Here is a 21,665-nt window from a genome sequence, read left to right as displayed (position 1 = left end):
TAAGAAGCAAGGATTGGAACTTGGAAGGTTATCATTGTGACACCTTTCAATTATTTGGCATAATATTCGAATTTCTATTTCGAAAATTTTAATTATCAATTAATTGAACCTTTATTTTTTAGGTTTTTCCTACACTAGGTACGTACCCTAATGAACAAATATTCGTAAGTATTACATGTAATTAAATTCGTCGAGAACATGTGGGGTACTTGTTGAGAATAATATGCCTAAATATCTTCTGAAGATCTTAGATTTAAATATTATTTAGATTTATATTTAAAATATGATAATATTAGGTTTTATGATTTATATTTCTATTTAGAATATTTAAGATTTGTTTAGAATTTATTATAGGATTAGTTTTGTTTTAAAAATATATGATTTGTTTTTTATGTAGCTCTATATATAGAGCCATAAGCATAATGAATAAAACAAGAACTTTAGTATTCTTCATATAACCCTATATTTGAGGAGAGTTTTCTCCCTAAATTTATATCTCACCAAATTCCGCAATACAAAAACACAAAAAACCATATCAGTACTTAAGATGAGTTCTCCCACCAATCAATTTTTTTTTGGTACGCATGAACCATGAATCAAATCTCTGACCACATGCTTAAAGAAACAAAAATATTTACCACTTAGATCAATTCATTGTTGGTGGACTCACATTTTTTTACTCTCATATACAGGGACGGATCCAGGAATCTATAAAACGGGGGGCCGGAATAACTAAATAATAAATATTAAATAAATAATAATTATAATAGTATTTAAATACTCAATAGAAAATAAAAAATACATCACATTGTTTATCTAAATTGTACACGACATTACTTTATATCATAAAATTCATCAACAACTGAATTTGTATTAAATTTTTTAGCAATTCTTCTCTCGGTGTAAGTAATCACATAATTAGTTTGAAATTCATTTTCTATCTTGTTTCTCAACCTATTTTTCACAATCATACACTTGTAGCAAACAATCAGAACTAACTTAATTGAATTTGGACTTTAGTAGTGTATAATATATATTATCAAAATATTTTAAAGTAAATTGTTACGATTACTATGTTGTGCGTACATGTTTTGCACTAAACGGTAGTTACTAATCTTTAAACACATCTCTCAAATATTAATTTATGTGTATATATGTATCAAGAACAAGTATATGAAAAAAAATACGACAAGAGGGGGGCCCCCAACCCCTACTTGCCCCCTTATGTCCGTCCCTGCTCATATCTCAAGTTTCAAATTTTGTTTATATATCCACCCGAATGCTGCATCTCTCTATTTTTTTATGTGTTTGGTTTTGCGGTGAAAATAATTGATTCTGATAGAATTGAGTTTGACAGAATTGATTTTAGTTAAAAAAGTGAGTTGAATAGAATTGATTTATGTTTGGATACATTCTCTAAAAGTGATTTTCAACATTTGATGTTGTTTGGGTAATTTAAATCAAAATCGCTTTTAAATGTGTAAATTACCAAAAGGGTCTTAACATAATAATGTAATATTATTATAAAAAATCACAACACTTCAAACGTTATTAATTTAAAACGTTATTAATTTAAATTTATATTTTTTGGTGGGTTAATTTAAATTTGTATTATGTTACTGATTTCAATTTTGTTCTTATTTTAACTTTTTCATAATGTTTCCTATAAAACGTTATTAATTTTTAATTATTAGACTATATGTTATTAATTTAACAAATAAAATAAAATTCATAGAATTATAGAAGCATGGTTCCAGTGATTAAAAAAATATAGACGCAAATTTTTTATCAAGTTAAAATGAAAGACACGGTTACAAGTGTAAGACTAAGAAATAAAACAAAGGCACGTATAACAAGGGTATAATTGACATACAAGGATTTTATGCAAAATAAATTTTCAACAAAATAGCATAATTGATTTTGTTTACCGCAGAAGCTACAAATACCAGCTTCATGCAGAATCAATTTTGGGCACTAGAATCAAGTTGCCTTTTATGAAGCCAAACATAATTATTATGATAGAATTGCTTTTCTTAGCCATAAACGTGCATTTTGGTGCACTCACCGTGCAACCAAACAGGCGTTACTCTCATAATTCTCAAGTTTCAAATCTCAACCTCTATAACCCACCTTTCTATCCCTATTTTTCAATTTTGTTTGTACGCTTTATTTACTTATTAACATCACTTAGAAGCGAGGAAAGTGTTCTATATTAGAAGACGAGGCGTTAGCTGTGCTTGAAGCAATCAAAGAAATAAAGCATAGAGGATTTACACATGTTATTTTTGAAACTGACTCAAAGATGTGGTAGACACGATACAAAATTTATGCGTTGGAAACTTCGAATTTAGCTCTCTCATTTATAACATCAGGAATACTTTATCTTTTAATTCAAACTTTATGATAAAGTTTATCAACAACAAATAAACTTGATTACTCACACTCTTACTAGCTAGGACAGTCATATTATGGACTAGTCGCTATACTTTCAATTTGTTACCACATTGAATAATGAAATTATATTAATTATTATTGTTCGTAAAAAAAAATACATTATTCAGAAATTATTAATGAGTAAATAGAAGTGGCAAAGTTGAGATTTTGTTTGGAGTTTGTGGCAGATAGGGAACAGCTGGTGAAGCTGGATTAGAAGTGGCAAAGTTGTGCTTAGTCAGAAAGTTGCCAATGATATACTAGTATAGAGCAGACACAAACCTAACATATTCTTCATAGAAAGGAAGAATATGGAAGAGCAATTACTTATTGGAAGTACGTTCTTTAAATCAAATATTGCATGATTTTGACTTATAGGCCTAGATTTTGAGTGTTTTAGGCAACTCTAATTTAATGCGTATTATATGGAAGTGATTAAGATGGTTAACTGAACTCTTTGTGGTTTTCGTCCTAAATCTTACCGATTCATTGATTCAAGATGTGACATATATTCAGGCCGGTCAAAAGAAAAGCATTAACTAGATTATTAAAAAAAAAAAAAAAGAAGCATTAACTAGTAATTTTTTCTATATTTTCTTATAAAAAATTTCATAACTCGTGTTTTGGAATTTCATATTCTATTTAGATGAATATTCCAATACTCTATTTTGTTAAGTATCATTAGCCATAGACAAAATTTAATGTCGTGCATTTTTCATGTTAATTTATATTTAAGAAAATCATGTTTTAAATCAATTTTGTTCATAAGTACGGCTTTGTCCCAGGACACGTGGTCATCCAAATTTATTCGATACGTGTGATTATCGGAGCGGTTTGATTCAGGATGATGAGCACGAACAACTCATCTTTACATTTACGTAGAAATCCTAGGAGTCATCCATTCTGGGTGGATAAACCTGACCCATAATGAAGACCCTTGGTCCAACGCTAGGAGGCTCTATATATAAACCATCTTCATCAGAGGGTCGGGTATTCTATTCTCTACATACTTTTAACTTGTACCTTTACTGAGTTGTGTGTCAGAGCATCTGCAGGTACAACCCTCCATGTGGATTGTTCAACTACGGACGGACTTGCTAGCCATTTGATTGTCTAATCCATAATGTCAGTCTGACGGCGAGACGAGGAACCCAATCATGTGGAAGGGGAAGGCAACAACGGGGGATGCTTGATTATTTATGTCTATATATGCTCGAGCCTGCATGATTAAGTTTCATTGTTTCCATCTCTTTGGTTAGCTTAGCCACCTCCTCGGTCTTTTTCTATACACACAGCGAGGACGATGTCCTTCTCGAAAAAACACTTTACTCTAAAACAAGTAGGAAGCGAGAATTTCCTCTAAGACATATATCTCTTCGGTGAGCTCCACGATAGGCTCGATCCTGATGAAGCATCTTCGACGGAGTCCCCCGAGGAGAGCCAGCATCTCCAGGGGAAGAGAACCCATGAAGTCCTACCCTAGACTCAGCTGCTCGAGAACCACAGTGGCTTTTGGTAGCCCCCTTCTTCTTATTCCTTTCTGCCAATTTCTGGACATGATTTTGCAAGCTTTGCCATATTATCAGCTAGGGGTGATCGTATCTGAACCAATCCAAAAGTAAAACCGCAAATCGAACCAAACCAAACCGAAAACCGCAAAAACCGCATTTGGTTTGGATGTATTTGGATGGCTTTCTTACTGAACCGCAAACCGCAAAACCGCAAACCGCAAAAACCGCAAAAACCGCGGATAACCGCAAAAACCGCATTAAGTTACTATTATATATTTATATTCCAATATCGTAAAAGAAAATATATTTATATTCCAATATACATGCCCAATTACCAAGTCAGTCGACCAAATTAATCGAACTTCAAGTTGTTTTTATTTTTTGTACTGAAATTTTATTTTGGTGTTGTAATGTTATTTTAAATAAACAAATTTTATCGGTACCGTGATGTTATTTTGAAAATTCAATTTTTTTATATATTTAAAATTGTAAGTTACTATAATGTTATTTTGGATAAATAATTTTTGTTGGTACTACAATGTTATTTTGGAACTTCAATTTTTTATTTTTTTTTTATGCTTAAAATTGTTCGGTACAATCGTTATGTTTTAAACCGCATCAACCGAACCGATCCAAACCGCATTGGTTTGGTTTGGTTTGGTTTGGATGACTTTTTAAAAATCAACCGAACCAAACCGAACCGCATGCATTTTTATCTCGCGGTTAGGATGACTTTTATGCTCAAAACCGAACCAAACCGCACCGCGATCACCCCTATTATCAGCGACAAACAAAATATAACGGTTACTACACCAAAAGAAAAAAACGATAAAAAGGTACACGAGCTACAAAAGAGTAATTTAAGGCAATTTTATTTTTTTATGGATGTTTGTTATAGAAATTTCAAGACAAATATATTTCTTTTAGTTTTCTTATAGTTTAGCATTTTTTTATTTATGATTAAATAAGATAAGATGATTCTACCAACAAAAAAAAAAAGATAAGATGAACACATAGAAGGTCAATCATTGTAATTTGTAATGCCACATGTTGCTTTTGGCAACTTTAATCTCAATATGTTGGGGACAGATCTAGAATTATCTTTATTGTTGTTATGACGTCTATTCCTTTGGATCCGTCGAGAGAGGACACTGAAACCCAAAGATGCCCCTACCATAAAAAAGTTGAAGCAAAGGGAATTGAGCAATGTAGAACAACCAATTAATGTTGTCCCAAGTCAATCATCTAACCAAATTTGGGTCCATAATTCGGTAACTATCACTTTTAACTTATACTACGAGTAATAATAATATGAAAAATGCTAACTAATGTCTGTCTCAAAGACATTAGTTAATTGTTAAGGAGGTTCGGTATAGTAAAAATATTTTAAAATTTGTATAGTTAATTTTTTAGAAGTAAATTTTTCAATACAAAAGATTTAACTTTTGCTTCCTTAAGTAATGTTTCGTGTACATTAGTTAGTATACCCTAATAATATACTCCCTCCGGTCCTTTTTATAAGAAACAATTTGAAAAAAAAAATTGGTCATTTTTATAAGAAACAATCATTAAATTTATTCTTACAATTCCATTTTTACCCTTATTAAATTGTATCCATTCTAAAGTTATGCATTAATTAGAGTGATATATTCCCTAAGGATAAATTAATACACCAAGGTTAATTTTGGAATAGATTGTAAAATTTTAGAATTTTTATTAAGAAAGATAAGGTTTCTTGGTATGTGTGTTTTTTCCAAATTGTTTCTTATAATAAGGACCGGAGGGAGGGAGTATGTGTGTAAGTAATTCGTCTCTGACCTGCCTCATTGTGTTGCCTATACCATCTACTACTATAACCCAATTTTTTTTCCATCTCTCCTGTAATCGCTTAGCTCTAATCGGTGCTTCTGTTTTATTTTCACGTTGCTATTTCAATCCCTTTCTCTCACCGATGTGGGCATTTTGACCCATTCACATCACAAACCCAGTTTTTATATGGATTTAACTAACTTTTTTTTTTTTTACAAAACTATTTCATTTTTTCATCTTACAAAAAACTTGGTTTGGACCCACTTACAAAGCAATCCAATAATTTCGTAGCAGTTATTATTTTTTTTTGGAATTAGATGAAATAACAAAATTATTATAAACTCATACATAATGAAGATCGAACTTCAATCATACTATCCCGCCTAATAACTTCAGCATTATTTCGCAAGGCCGGTCCAGGCATAAAGCGGCCCAAACCCTAATTTTAGGCCCCAAAAAAGATAATTTTGTCTTTCATATTCATTCAATTTGTATACTAGTCATTACATTACGATAAATGCCAGAAATATTTAAAGCATAACTTTTACTAAATCACATAAATTTTCAATATATATCGACTATTTCACTATCAATTTAAACATGCACTTAATCGTTATTATATTTGTTTCGGACTAGTCAACGATCCATATATTGTATACTTTAAGTCTAGCAACGCTTATGTCATCCTCACAAAGGCACAATGGCAGAGCCAGAAATTTTTTTATGGGTGGGCCGCTAAAAATTTATAAAAATTAAATATGAAAATTATATTATATATAACAATTAAAATTGTAATAAGTACAAAGTTAATCACTCTAGGGGAAATACCAGAAGTTTACTCCCTTAAAAAAAAGTTTGTCATTCAAAAATTAAAGTGTGTATCTTAAGATAATATTTACATGTATCAAGTGACTCAAAATAATTAATAATTAAGTTTGAACTAATACTTTTGTCAAAAAAAAAAGTTTGAACTAATACTTGCATAAAATTGATCATATTTTTTTTTATTATATTACATATATACTAAAAAAATGATATAATCCAAAATAAATAATATGAATCAAAAGAGAATAATTATTTTTAATTGATAAAAAGTTGTGCTTTATTCACACAAAAAATAATAATGGATATATAAATATGAAAAGCTAATTTTACAAAAATAATGTGATTAATTTAGTTACTTAAGACTTTAATAATGTCTCGATTGACGCGGGTTTAAAATCCACTTTACACAATAAAATTAAATTTTTTAAAGAAAAAAGACAATTCAACACAGCAAAATTTATTTAAAAACAAAAAACAAAACAGATAAATTCAAAAATCCAGATAGGAGGGGACTCAAACCAACAACCCTTCCATAAGAACATCAACTTCAACCACTCGGCCAACTACATTCTAGTGATATTCAAGTGCGTTTACTAGTATATGTACCATATCCTCATAATTTTATATATGTATATGGGTATCAAAGCAATTTCCAATTTTTTGGGGTGGGCCATGGCCCTGCTTGGCCACCCCTGGCTTCGCTATAGGCATATCGCGCCAAAACTTCACCTAAAGCGTATAAATGATCCATCCACAAGTCCATCATACTATTATGTTTACTGCCCACTGAACTTTCTCATGAGATATTCATTTCTCATTTCACTCACACATTGAGGCCTACTAGACGATTATGCACCCATCTATTATATATACATGAATATGCACTATTCACAAGTTACACACATGTCACCTATTTCATATAATCTCGTCTTAAGCAGTTATTAAGTTAAGCGTTAAAGTATTAACATTTTGCAAATACCATTTCTCATTGTGTCTGAACTCATCATCGCCATCATCAGCAACATCATTAGATCCACTAGATGAACCATCTAATTCTGACCTTTCATAACAATACCAATATTTTTTTTAAGACTATATTAATATCTATCTATTTATATAATAACAAACATGCATATTTGTTTTTACCACTAAAAAACAAACATGTTTTGCTGTGTCGTGGTTTATACACAAATCCGTATACACGGAACCGGTGAATCAGGCTGCCTCCCGAAAACAAAACAAATGAGTACGTCAAGTTGCAAGCAAATCACAGCATAAACAAACAATAACGAACCTGAGACTTTGTATATGCATGGTGTGTTTTATAAGCAACTTTACACTTTCAAAATTTAAATGATTCTTTTGGCTGCATGCAATTTGTAATCTAGCCATTCCTTTGTCTTGTTTATTTTAAATAAAATAAATGGGGAGAAGAAGATGCATTATGGATGCTGGATACTGTTTATTAAAATAGTAATAGATTTTGAATCCAAATCATTATTATTTATTGAATTTTTTAATCTAAAATAGATCTTGTCCTTATCATTAATCCCAATATATTTTGTCCAATTCTCACATAAAAAGCGCACAAAATGCATTGTCTGCCATATGATATGTACGTACCAATAATGGAAACACTTTTTTTTTTTAAGAAATGTTTTTTTTTACACCACAAAATTAAACTCATGTATATATATATCGACATTTATAATATTGACAAAATACAAAAAAGACTATAAATAATCAAATAAAACTTTAAAATACCTTAGTTACTCACTATAAAATTGAATATATTTTAAGTTTAATTCTTATAAATTTTTTATATATAATTGCCAGGCATATCTTTTATAAAAATGGGGGCCTTTAGTTCTAATTGTCGGTTTTTTTTTTTGACAATGGGGGCCTTTAGTTCTAATTTTTAATTTTATTGGTTTGACACAATTTTTAGGAGGGATTTAGGACCCCGATTTTGATGTTGCAAAGTTTTTTTTTACAAGAAATGCGGGGGCAAGGGCGGAGTTGGGTTTGAGCTCGGCAAGACCGCGACCGGTCCCAATTAAAAATAAAATTTATAGTGTGAAATTACTATTATACCCTTAGCCAAAAGTCTTTCCAATTTTCCTCTCTTGCTTACGGTTACACACACTCGTACAGAGAAACAAAGTATGCTTCCTTCACAACGTAATGGCAACACAAATGTGGTCGCCTCACCTCACACACCACCGGCAGCTATCAATCATAATTAAAGAATCACAAAACCCTTTTATTCTCATATTATTTGTTGAATGTTGTTGTTGTTGATCCAAATCCAATCAAAGATGTTGTTATTGTTGTTCATGATTATGTTGTGGTTTGATATGTTGATCAATTCAAGGAAATTAATTGCAACAAAAACAAGGCTCTTGTTGTGGTGGCGTGCGATTCTGTTTTGGAATATGTGAACAAATAGTTGTTTTTTTTTTCTTCTTTGAATAGGAAGTGTGTGCACTAGTGATTTGATAACAAGAAATAATCAGAACCCATTGTTGTTAGTGGTGGATTTGGGGTGATTTTGTGGGGGTGCCAAAAATTTATAAGTTATATTAAAAATAACGTAAATTCTAATATTGACCGCTTTATAAAGTGGTTCATGGTATTTGTATCATTTGTTGATAATGTTTGTGTGTATTTCCTTCGGCCTCATATATAAAAAAGCAATTTCTTGTCCACTACATTAGATGCAAATATCATTATAACTAGTCCCACACCCGTGGCGATGCACGGTTGTTATGCGGTATTTTATATTATAATGTTGAAAAATTGTTCGTATAAATTGAAACAATATGTATTATGAAAATTATAATAATAACAACAAAAAAAAATAATAATAATAATAATAAGTGATGTAAATATAAGACCATGCAATGGGGAGTTTAAAATGGTGTTGAATGAGTGTTTAGAGTGTTGAATGATTGGAGGAAGTGTGTTGAAGATGATGTGGAGGAGGGAAGAGTTGAAAGTTTTCAACACATGTTGAACCTGACGGAGGGGACACGTGGCTTCATTTCATTTGGCCAAAACAGGCGCTTGCATCTCACGCGCGAAAGGGAGAGTGGGCAAACAAATCACGCGGAGAGAGAAGAAGATAGGGACACATGTATAAATCTGATTGGCTGAGCAGATTTTTATCACATTAATACTTTGACCTCAATTATTTCATCGCAAAATATTTTTTTATTTTTTTACCAAAATTCATGATTTTTTTTTGTCTATAAATAGAGACTTGGTTCATTTGATTTGAACACAGAAAAAAAAAACGGATTTTTTCACTATAATTATCTTATTATTATCTTCATATTAATGTTAATCTTGAAGTATTAGTCTTTTTTTAGTGAAATGGATCTCAATAATACTGATTATGTTGCTTATGTGTGTATCGCATTTTAAATTATTTGTATCGTAATAATTATCTTGCTTGTGTGTTGTATTGCATTTCAAATTATTTGTATCGTACTAATTACGTTACTTGTGTGTTGTATTTTAAATTAAGTTAAAATGATTTGTATCGTATAAATTATTTAAATAAATTTTATTTTTATTAAAAAAAACTAAAAAATAAATTTTTAAGTGTTTATTATTTTAATTTAATTTTAATCGGTAATTGTAATTTTATGTAATCATAAAAACAAAAATATAAATTTAAATAAGAATATAAAATAAAAAGTGGTGGGGTAGAGAAAATGGTGGGGTAGAGTGTTGAATGAAAAAACTATTGGAGAGGATAAAAGTTGAATGTGTGTTGAATGATTAGGTGGAAGAAAGAGAAAATGATGTGGAGTGTTAGGAAGTGAAAAAGTGGTGTTGAATGGAAAAAACCATTGTACATGGTCTAAGATAAATATTAAAGATGTATTTATACATTTCAAAAAGATTACAATGGATCCTATTGCATCTATCAAAATAAGTTGGTAATCCATAAATTGTCATGTCACTACGAAAATGGTTTGTGGTCATACTCATCCACTGTGGTTAGATCAATGTTTTAAAACCCGGACCGGTGATCGACCTGGTCGAGGCACTGAGTCACTGGTTCACTGGTCTGACCAGTGGGCCACTGGTCAGACCGCACGACTATTGACCCGGCATATATAAAAAATTTAAAATATTAACTTGAATTTCATAACAAAAAATTTAATAAAAAAAATTCCCTTCAAACTTTTTTAAATAAAATTTCATATATTTAAAAGAAAAAACACAAAAACTTCTCATTTTATCGTTATTTATATTTTGATTCACATATCCCACCATATAATATTATAATTTAGTCAATAAAAGTATTATTATATCATAATTTTTAATTAGAACAATATTATTTAATATATTACATTAAAATAAAACAATGAATATATATATATATATATATATATATATATATATATATATATATATATATATATGAAAATTAAATTTAAAATAATAAGGAAAAAAATTATCAATGTATTTATTAATATATATATATGCCATGGTGTTTTTTTGAAGGAATGTCATGGTGTTTTATAACTAGTACAATAGTATTAAATATATTTTAGTAATAATGGATATCACATAAATGCAAGTGGCCTAGTGGTGATTGTTATGCTAAAGTATAGAAAGGATACGTGTTTGATTCCCATATCCAACATAATTGGATTTTTTTGAAATAATTCATTTCCTCTCCAAACCGGTCTGGTTCACGCGCGGATTTACCCGGTTCCCCGGTTCAACCATCAACCCGTCCGGTTCACAACGGTTTTCTCCGGTTTAAAAGCAGAACCGATTCTGCATGCTAACCGAGCCGGCCACCCCACCGGTTCCCGGTCCGACCGGCCGGTCCGGTCCGATTTTTAAAACTATGGGTTAGATGAGTGATTGCACAACTATCTAGGAATTATATATATATATATATATATAGAGATGTTTATTTATACATTTAAAAAACTTATTTATACATGACATTTGGAGTTACTTTGGTATCTTCTTCATTAACATTGATTAGCAATATCTTTAACTCATTCTTCAAAATAACTATGGAAATGACAACATATCATTGACCATGGAAAACAATCGATGTTGAAACATAAGTTTTTATTTATATTATAAATCTCATTGGAGGATTATGAGTTAGATAAACTACTTCATTATCTCTTACCAAAAAATTACTGTATTATCGAATTTGACATTTATATTAATTTGAAACTTATTGGAGCAAAGATAAACCAACTTAACTCATACTCAAATATGGAATATGAAAAAAATCATACAGGGCATAACAACCATTAGTAAATTTTATTTTATATATTTTTTTTACTAACATTAGAAAGCAGTCCTGACAATCGACCAACTCCTTATATTTACAAAGATTGGACAATAGATTATTAGCAAAAACATTAACTTTTTTGAAAAAAAAAGACAATAAAATACACAAAATAATAAAATGAACAAAAAAATTTAAAATGAATAATAACCAAAAACAATAATAATAATAATAATAATAATAATAATAATAATAATAATAATAATAATAATAATAATAATAATAATTACAAATAGTACCCCACATTAAATGGATGTAAGTTGATGATGTGGCTAAATGAAAGGTTTTCATTGATTTGTGGATTAGAGTTTAGATAGGCAATTCCACAACTATTTAGGATTTATATATATATAGATATAGATATTTGTCTAATATAGTGTATATATAAGATACCTGAGTGGTACAAATATCATATCGGTATACAATTAATATATATATAAAATATCTGAGAGGTGTCGTGGCTCCCTGCGGTTTCAATGAAGATATGCCCCTGGTTGTCACTACAAGAAAATAGCAATTTATTGGGGGCCAAAAACCCTCTATAAGTGACAAAAACCGCCACAAACTTGCCATTTACTGGCGGCCAACTGGCGGTCTTAAAAGCCAATATATTGGGCGTTGGTAAGTGTTGTGGCGGCCAGAACCGTCAGAAAGTGGCGTGACGGAAGTTACTGACGGCCTAGACCGTCATAAGCCAGCAACTGTCATATCAATCTGCAGAACACTTACTGGCGGCCTAGACCGCCGATAAAACATGGCGTGTCAGCCTTTAAGTTATTGGCGGCTAGGACCGCCACTAACTTCTATACTATTTTTTTTAAAAAAAAAATCAATCTCATGAGGCCAAAATTGAATCTCAGGAAGCCACAATCACTATCATTATTTTTAAACTTAATAAACTTAAAAGTATTGATCTTTGGATCATAAACAACCAACTTCAAACACCAATCACCCAAAGATTCAAGCAACACATCCTAGGAGGCCAAAATTGAATCTCAGGAAGCCACAATTTTTCATTCAGTAGCCACCACATGTTCTTTCTCCAGGAAGGCAAATTTTTCACCGATGAAGAACACAAAAATCGATTTGAAGATGAAGAACACAAAAATTGAATCGGGTTAGCAGATTGAGAAGCACTGATTGCGAATCGATTTGAATGAGATGTTTCTGGGTTTGATTTTGATTCTATGTTTGTGTGTTTATGGGTTGATTTTGAAGGAGGTGTATATGTATTTTTTGGTTTGATTTTAATTTTGTGTTGTTTGTGATGTTTTTGTGTTGTTTGAAGTGGTATGTTTATGTTGTTTGTGTTGAAGGGGGTGATTTTAGTTTTGAAGTGAGAATGAAGAGAGAAAAAATGGAGAAAGATGAATAGGAATGAAGAGAGAAAGAATGGAGAAAGATGAATGGGAAAGAACGACATCAAGGATTTTTTTTTTTAATTCTCTCCAACTTTGCGACGGCCAAGGCCGACAATAACTGTTGGTCTGTTTTCAAGGCAACACAGTTTTTTTTTTTTTTAACTCTGGCACACTTTGTGGCGGCCTGGACCGTCACTAAGTGAAAAGCAAGTTATAGACGGTTGTGGCCGCCAGTAAGTGTAACGTTCCTTCCATTTTGTGGCGGCTTGGGCCGTCACTAATGTTACTGCATGTTTGCCACGACTAAGGCCACAAGTAAGTTTAAAGACGGTCCCTTAATTATTATTTTTTAAGTTTTTGATGGTTTGTTCTATTTATTGGCGGCTTAGGCCGCCAGAAACTTACAGAGGGCTTTAACCGCCAATAAATATCGTTGGTAAATTGATGTTTTCTTGTAGTGTGTTGTTGTTGCAATGAAAATAATGTTTATATATATATACTTGTTTCTCTTTTTAATAGGACGTGCAGTTGTTGTGGTGGCGTACCGCGTTTATTATATTAGTTTTTAGATTTAAATACAGTTTTGATATCTCTATTATACAAAATATGCAACTTTAGTCCCCATAACTTTTTTTTTGTGTGTAATTTTGGTCCCTATTTTGAAAAATGAGCAATTTTGATCCTCTTATTATTTATTTTTTTGCGCAATTTTTATCCCCTAATTTGAAAATTTTAGATATTTGGTCTCCTTTTTATTTATTCTTCAATTTTGATGACATGACACATTCTTTAAATGAAATGGCACATGATACAAGCTTGTAGGACTGTCATGTCATATTTAAATTTATTTATTATTTAAATCATATTTTATTATTTCTTAAATTGAAAACATGATTAAAAAACATAAACTAAGAAATTAAAATTAAATTTAAGAGAATTATAAAAAAATATTAAGAGTGTCCGTTCCTTCTTCTTAGTCGTGTTTTTTTTCCTAAACATAAGCATGTATCATGTAATTTAAAGAATATGTCAAGTCATCAAAATTGAAGGTTAAATGAAGAGGATAACTAATTAAATATAAAAAAATTTCAAAATTAGGGGGCCAAAATTGTGCAAAACAAAATAGGGGCACAAAAATTGCACATATTTATAAAATAAGGGGACCAAAACTGCATTTAAAGTTTGTGTTTCATTCACAAATTGATTATCTAAAATCATCTTACCAGTGACCTATTTTAGGTTTTATTAAAAAATAAATCTAACTATCTTATATCATGACTCGAAGTTGAGTTTGTTGCATTGCGAATATAACAAAACCTTTAATTCTTTTATTTTTTTTGGTCAGGTAGCTTAGTGACTTGAAATTCCACTTTTAAAGATTGATAAGTGAAGTAGTGTACGAGGTTCGAACCGTGACTCCCAGCCAATTGAGCTAAGCTCACCGGAAAACCTTTAATTTATTTTAAACTAGTTTATTTTAAATATCCTTAAGTTTGTATATACACACACAAAAATAAAGTAAAGATTGTAAAAGATTATTTTAATTTTCATTAGTGAATTATCTTATTAAAAAAAAAAAATTGTTTACATTTTTACTGGTGAATTCTAACCCACATTTGCCACGGATCAATTAGGGCGGATTCTAGGGTGGGTGAGTGGATTAGGTATCCCACTGTGGGCAAGCTGCCTGAACCGTTGGATGAAGAATAATACCATGCACCATCTGTACCTTATGCTTTTCTCTCTTTCTCTTCCCATCATTTCTCTCATCCGTCTGCATTTCTTGTTCTTGTATCTTGCTTCCTTTCTTCTACTCACATCCACACTCTCTTTATTTTCTATAAATAAATAATAATACACAAACCTCCCAAATTAATCTCTTATTAATTTTATTCAAATTTCAAACCAAGGATATATATATAAAACCAATCACTATATCTATACATCCATATAAAATACTCATAAGTGAATATAGAAAAATCCAATTAAACAATCGAAGAACAAAATCAATTTAAGGCCTATTGATTCCAACACAAAATCAACTAAAGAACCTATCTTGTTTATGGGTGGTGTGTTGCTTTAAAGACTAATGTTTTGTGTTTTGTTTTAGCTTTGGAATCATCTTTGTCTTGGTGCTTTTCATGATGTTGGGTGTTTTAGTTTCTTTTGGGGTGCCATTTTTATTTATTTCCTGTATTTGTTTTGTGAAGCTTTGTATTTGACTTTGGTCTTGTATTTTTTATTTGGTAAAAATTGGTCTTGTATATGTTAGCTTTACCTGTGCTGAAGATTGAAGTTTTCATAAGAAATAGCAAATTATAGAAGTAGTTGTGAATTTTGTGTTTAATTAATCTGTGAACAAAAACAATTGAATGGAGAGATGAAAGAAAATAGAGTTACAAAGCCAGTAAATGATGGGGAGAGAGAGAGAAAAAAAAATATGGTACTGATGGTGCATGGTATTATTTTTCATCCAACGGTTCAGACAGCTTGCCCACGGTGGGAGACCTAATCCACTTACCCACCCTAGAATCCGCCTCAATTAGGGAATTAGACTAGTTAAAGGAAAGTTGAATCAAAATAAAAAATTAGTGTACTAGTAAAGCAGTGGAAGAAGGAGAAGGAAAGGAAAAGAGAAAGAGTGGAAGGAGGCGGTTTACACACGTGTGAGGAGGTGGAGACAAGCAAGCTTCACACGAATCACGGCACTCTCTCTCTATCTCTCTATACTATAGTAGCCCGCCCAGACTTTCACTCCAGAAAAGGTTTGTTGTATCTATGTCGTCAGCATTTTCGGTAAAGAGTATTTTGAAAGTTCAAAAAAATACTACTACTCTCTCTCTCTCTAACCCCCACTCTCTCCCCTCTCCTCAGTCAGTCTCTCCAATAACGGGTCTCCATTAATGCACCTTCTCCTTTCTCTCTCCCACATTATTTTCACCCCCTTTTCCCCCACTCACTAATACAGTTTCTAGTTACTTGTTTCTTTCTTTCTCTACTACCTCAAATCATTCATCACCTCTCTCTCTCTCTCTCTCTCTCTCTCTCTCTCTCTCTCTCTCTCTCTCTCTCTCTCTCTCTCTCTCTCTCTCTCTCTCTCTCTTTTCTTTTCAATCTGTCTCCTCCTCGCGCCTATCACGCTCTCTCACCTTTTTCTCTTTTCATTATAATAATAATAATAATAATATCTATTTCCAAAATTAGCTCACTATCCTCCTTCTCCTCCTAGGGTTTTTCTTCTCGATCTGCATTTCTTCCTCTTTCATGATTCCTTCGCTATGGACAAAATCAAATCTCACCACACCAACTCCAAACTTCATCTTCCTCAAGGTCTCTCTCTCTCTCTCTCTCTCTCTCTCTCTGATTTTGAACTTCATTTTCATACTTTGTTTTCAGCTTTACATTCATAAATCATAACTGTTTTTAATTAATTTGTTTATTTCTCCATATTTTATTTATTTTTGTTTTTCATTTTATTATTTAATTATTTAATTTATAATTAGTAGCAAATATTCTTTTATGTTCATCAAGGATTAGTCTCTTGTAGTAATTTAACATACTATATAGTTCGAATTTTAAACAGAGTATTGGAAAAATTAGTCACAAGTCAAATTAATAATCATTTTGAGGGACCAAATTGTTTCTGATTTTTAACTTTTCTGGCGGTGCTTTTGCCATGATTTTGTTAGTCTTCATCATGATTTATTCATCGATTGTGATGTACTTTGATTATACATTACTCCATATCTCAATTGAAGCACAATGGATTGGAGTGTTGTTCTTCTACTGTTGTTATTGAACAGTATTTATTTACTCATCAATGTTTAATTAATTGTTCCAATTATATTATATTCTTGTGAATCTTCATTACATGCTAATATAGTTGTTGTTTAATTCATTTTCAGGGAAAGATCAGATTCCTAAACAGCGACAACATCCTGATTTATCTCCTGATTCTAGTTCTTCCAGTGGTGGGGTTGCAGACAAAGATTCGGTGAGCTGGTTTTCCCTTTTTTGTCTTAGTACTTTCACAGTTGATTATGAATTTATGGTATCATTGTTATGGCATTCATAAATGAGGAATGTTCTCATTTAACTCTGCTGAATTTTGCAGTTCTCATTTAAATTTGGGTGGAAATCTTCTAAACAATCAGTTGGAACTCCAATTAAGAAGTTGTTAGCCGAAGAAATGTCACCGGTGACTCAATCCAAAAGAAGTTCCCCGGGTGTTATAGCTAGATTGATGGGGCTTGATGGCCTTCCATCACAGCAGTCTACTAATAAGCAGCACAAGGATCTACAGAAGTCAACACCTTTGGAGAAAACTCGAAACAGAGGAACAGTAAATGAAGGCCGGTCGTCTAGGAGAAGCTCAAGGGATCAGGAAGAATTTAAGGATGTATTTGAGGTCTCAGAGATCCCGAAGGTAGAGAGCGGTAGGTATTCATCTTCAAACTTGAAGGTCAATGAAGATGAAATGTCATTTATTGAACAGAAGTTCATGGATGCCAAACGCCTTGCGACTTATCAGGATTTTCAGTCTTCAAAAGATTTCCATGATACACTTGAGGTTTTGGACTCTAACAAGGATCTTCTGCTAAAGTACTTGAAGCGGCCAGATTCTTTGTTTAAAAAGCATTTGAATGATCTGCAAGATACCCCTTTCCAATCACATTCCAGTCATGTAGAATCAACTAATATGGAGAACTTCGAACATGATTTCAATTGGAGATCAGATAGGGAGACAACACAGGTGAATTACAATAGGTTTCATCAGAAGCAGCGTGATGGTTATCATGGCCAATTTGACAAAAGACGTGTGATGCATAATTCACCAAGATCATCAAAGCACCAGTTTAAGAGTAGCCATGAACAAGGTCCAGTCCCAACAAAAATTGTTGTCCTAAAACCGAATCTTGGAAAATTGCAGAATGGTACCAGAATTGAATCATCACCTTGTTCTCCACGTAGTTTTATGTCAGAACATGGAAATCATGCTGAATTTCCAGATGTCAGATTTAGAGGTACTGAAATGTATCAAAAAATAAATTTGCCTGACAGTGCCAGGTCTTATAGACACAATTCTTTAGAATCTAGAGAGATTGCAAAGGAAGTAACTAGGCAAATGAAAAACAGTTTGAGCAATGGTTGCACGTTGTCTTCCTCTTCTAGATTTAAAGGATACACTAGAAATGATAGTTCAAGCAGTGTTTCTGGGAATGAATCTCCAGAGGAAATAACAGCAACTTCGGGTGACCCGTTTGACTTAAATAAACGTAGCAGACGGTCACCGCGTTCTAGTGAATCATCTGTGAGTAGAGAGGCAAAGAAGAGATTATCAGAGAGGTGGAAGATGGCACACAAGTCTCAAGAGGTGCAAGGCACCAGCAGGAGCAGCACACTGGGTGATATGCTAGCATTCCCTGGTAAGAGAATGAAGGGTACACGATTTGACAGCATGACTGGTGGGGAAGGTTTCTATGATAAGTTTGCTCGCAAGGGTGAACCTTCTGAGTGGGTTGAACCACTGGGTATCAGCAGCAAGGATGGTTGGAGGGATGCAAGCATTGGAAGTTTGTCAAGGTCAAAATCTCTTCCTGCTTCTGCTACTGTCTTTGGAAATCCTAGAACATACTTGTGTGCTGAAGCACTTCGTAATGATCGATATATGGTGCCAAAGGATCTTAAAAGGGAGAGGAGAAGAGCGACAAAGACTCTTGATCATAGACATGGTATGACTTCTAGAAGCACAATATCTGGTCACAAGAAGTCTTTGTCTTTGGTTTCATTGAAGCAGGAAGTTAGCGAGTTCTCTCCAGACTTAAATGCAGTTCAAAATAACTTAAAGATCAATCTTGAAGAAAATGCACCCAATCTAGAGGTTCTGACCCCTGAAGCCTTTGATCAGACCCTTAGAGATAGAAGTGCTGTTAATGATGATATTAAGGATGCTGCAAATGAAAACTCTGAACCTTCTTCAGATAAGGTGATTCCTGGATCATCGTCTTGTGTCTTGATAAGTTACAAGAGGATAGTTCTATTTTGTCAATGCTGCTAAAAAAAAAAAAGTTCTATTTTGTCAATGATTAAGTATTCTGGCCAGTAATTACTAGTTTAAATATTTCAATGTTCTGTTAAGTGTCTTGTTCTAATTTGATATTGTTGTAATATTTCAGGATGCATCAGCTGGTTCTACTGGTGGAATTTCAGTCCTCCCTGAAGCACCTGTGCCTGGACTTGAATCTCCATGCTGTAAAGATGCTGATCAGCCCAGTCCGATCTCAGTTTTAGATCCTTCTTTTACAGATGATTTGTCATCTTGCTCAGAATGTTTTGGAAGTGTCAGTGCTGACCTACAAGGTAAGGAAACTGGTATTTATTTTGATTATTCTTTAATGCTACTGTTATGTGTACTGTGTAGACTCACCTTATGTTTGAATCCATAATTGTTTGCTTTAGTTACTAAATCCTTTCTGCCACGCGTTTTCTTATAATTTCCATACCAATAAACAGCAAGAGTTAAATAGTTTGTGTAATACCAAACCCTACAGTATTTATTAACATCCTATATATATATATATGGAAAATGTTAAACAGTGCCCCCGGGGCACTAGTTAAGGATACAAATATATAAGTTTTATCTCGTAAATTGTGCATTCAATGTTTTAATGATGTGAAAAGTTATTCTCTCTCATCATTAACTTTATCATTTGTTTCCTTTTTTAGTATGCTTAACTAGTGCCCCAGGGACACTGTTTAGCATGACCCTATATATGACGGTTTAACAATCGGCTGAAAAGCAAATTTTGATGTAATTTTCCATTTTAGGCTTCTCACATTCTTGATAATAATAAATATAAAGTGGTATGTAATGTAGAAAGATGAAGTGAATTGTGATATCCAATCTTAGATTTTTGCTTTAGAGAATTTATTATTTAACTATAGCAAGGTGTGTTTCGTGGGCAAAAAAGCAAACAAACTGCAGTGTCGATAACTTAATGATGAACTCATCAATCTCTGGCCAATCATGTTAATGCCTTTGAGGTCTTAGTATATCTTAACAATATCATGCTAATCATGTTATATGCGATAGTTGCGATTTGATTTGAATAGTTCTTATATTTGTTAGACATGATAAATCACCAGCACAAGCTCATACTTCTAATCGTCTTCTGCTTAGAACTTTTCATCAATTTCTTATTTAGCTCTATATTTGAAGAGAGATGTTTCTTCTGAGTTTGTCTGTGATGCTGGCGCATTTTTTTTCCAGTTTCCTCTTTGTAATGAACCTTTACTGTTGGTATAGGGCTTCGAATGCAACTCCAGTTGCTGAAGTTGGAATCTGAAGAACACGTGGAGGGACCTATGCTAATTTCAAGTGATGAAGATGGCGGGGAAGCAGCTGTTGGAATGTTAGAAGGCAATGCATTATGGAGAACCGAAGATAGCTGGGAGTCTTCTTACATTATTGATGTCTTGTCTGAATCTGCTATTATTGAGGCTCGAACTGATAATGTTTTGGAAGTTTGGCATTCTCTAGAAAGCCCTGTGAGTCTTTCTGTGTTTGAAGAACTCGAAGAGAAGTACAATGATCGGACCATTTGCTCAAAGTCTGAAAGAAGATTGCTTTTCGACCGCATCAATTCAGGAATCGTCAAGATTCATGAGCAATCTACTAACCCACAACCATGGATGGTAAATGCAGCTCTAAGTTTTGGATCAAAAAGGATTAATGGGCTTCAAGATGGTCTTTTCCAGATGCTAGGGAGCCAAGGAAAGGTAGAGGATGATGTCCTGGGTAAGTTGCTGATTGTGGAGTCTCAATGGTTGAAATTGAGAGATGACATTGATGTAATAGGCAGAGAAGTTGAGAGATTGATATTAGATGATTTAGTTGCAGAAATAGTCGGTATCTAGAAATTTTGTAGCCCGAGAGAATAGTGTCCTTAGATGTTTCCTAGTGATGTAAATCAAATAGGGCAATGTTAATTTCATCTGAAGATGAATAAATTAATGGATAATAATTTTTCCTTTTTTATTTTGACCGAATGGATGATAATTACTCAACATTTATGAGGATGTGATTACTGAATGGAAGAGAGATAGCCATGGTAGATTAACTTGGATTTTAAACAAATACTACCTTTTAGTTTATTTTACTTTATTTTATTTCCAACTCAGATTTGTCCACCCGGAGGTAAAACAAACTATGTTTTTGGAGGGAATTGATTTTAAAAAAATTATGGAAAATAAAAACAGTTTCATAGTGTTTCCCCAAAATTCTCTTCAACAATCTTGCACGGTAATAATGACAAACATCTTCGATTGTTTTTTTTTGTATTAACACCATGAGTTTGCAGCACGTTGCTTTGTGCACTAGCGAGTTTAAGGGTA

At 32.4% G+C, this 21,665-nt stretch overlaps 1 protein-coding gene across 3 annotated transcripts; it reads left to right on the top strand.

The window, feature by feature from the left end:
* Positions 1-14,988: 14,988 nt before the first annotated feature.
* Positions 14,989-21,309, top strand: LOC123881679. Of its 3 annotated transcripts, XM_045930403.1 has the most exons (6): positions 14,989-16,036; positions 16,501-16,601; positions 17,177-17,265; positions 17,386-19,257; positions 19,448-19,631; positions 20,578-21,309. In XM_045930403.1, exons 2-6 carry the CDS (start codon positions 16,550-16,552, stop codon positions 21,186-21,188), a joined length of 2,808 nt encoding a protein of 935 aa, XP_045786359.1. In that variant the 5' UTR covers positions 14,989-16,036; positions 16,501-16,549; the 3' UTR covers positions 21,189-21,309. The 3 variants fall into 3 exon arrangements, with proteins under 3 accessions (XP_045786359.1, XP_045786367.1, XP_045786374.1); XM_045930411.1 differs by having other exon boundaries at positions 15,862-16,601; XM_045930418.1 differs by lacking the exon at positions 16,501-16,601 and having other exon boundaries at positions 15,868-16,036.
* Positions 21,310-21,665: the final 356 nt, after the last annotated feature.

This window comes from Trifolium pratense, linkage group LG1 (genome assembly GCF_020283565.1).
Source record: "Trifolium pratense cultivar HEN17-A07 linkage group LG1, ARS_RC_1.1, whole genome shotgun sequence".
Taxonomy (NCBI): Eukaryota; Viridiplantae; Streptophyta; class Magnoliopsida; order Fabales; family Fabaceae; genus Trifolium; species Trifolium pratense.
Note: the sequence above shows the minus strand (reverse complement) of the source record. Positions and strands in the feature narration are given on the sequence as shown.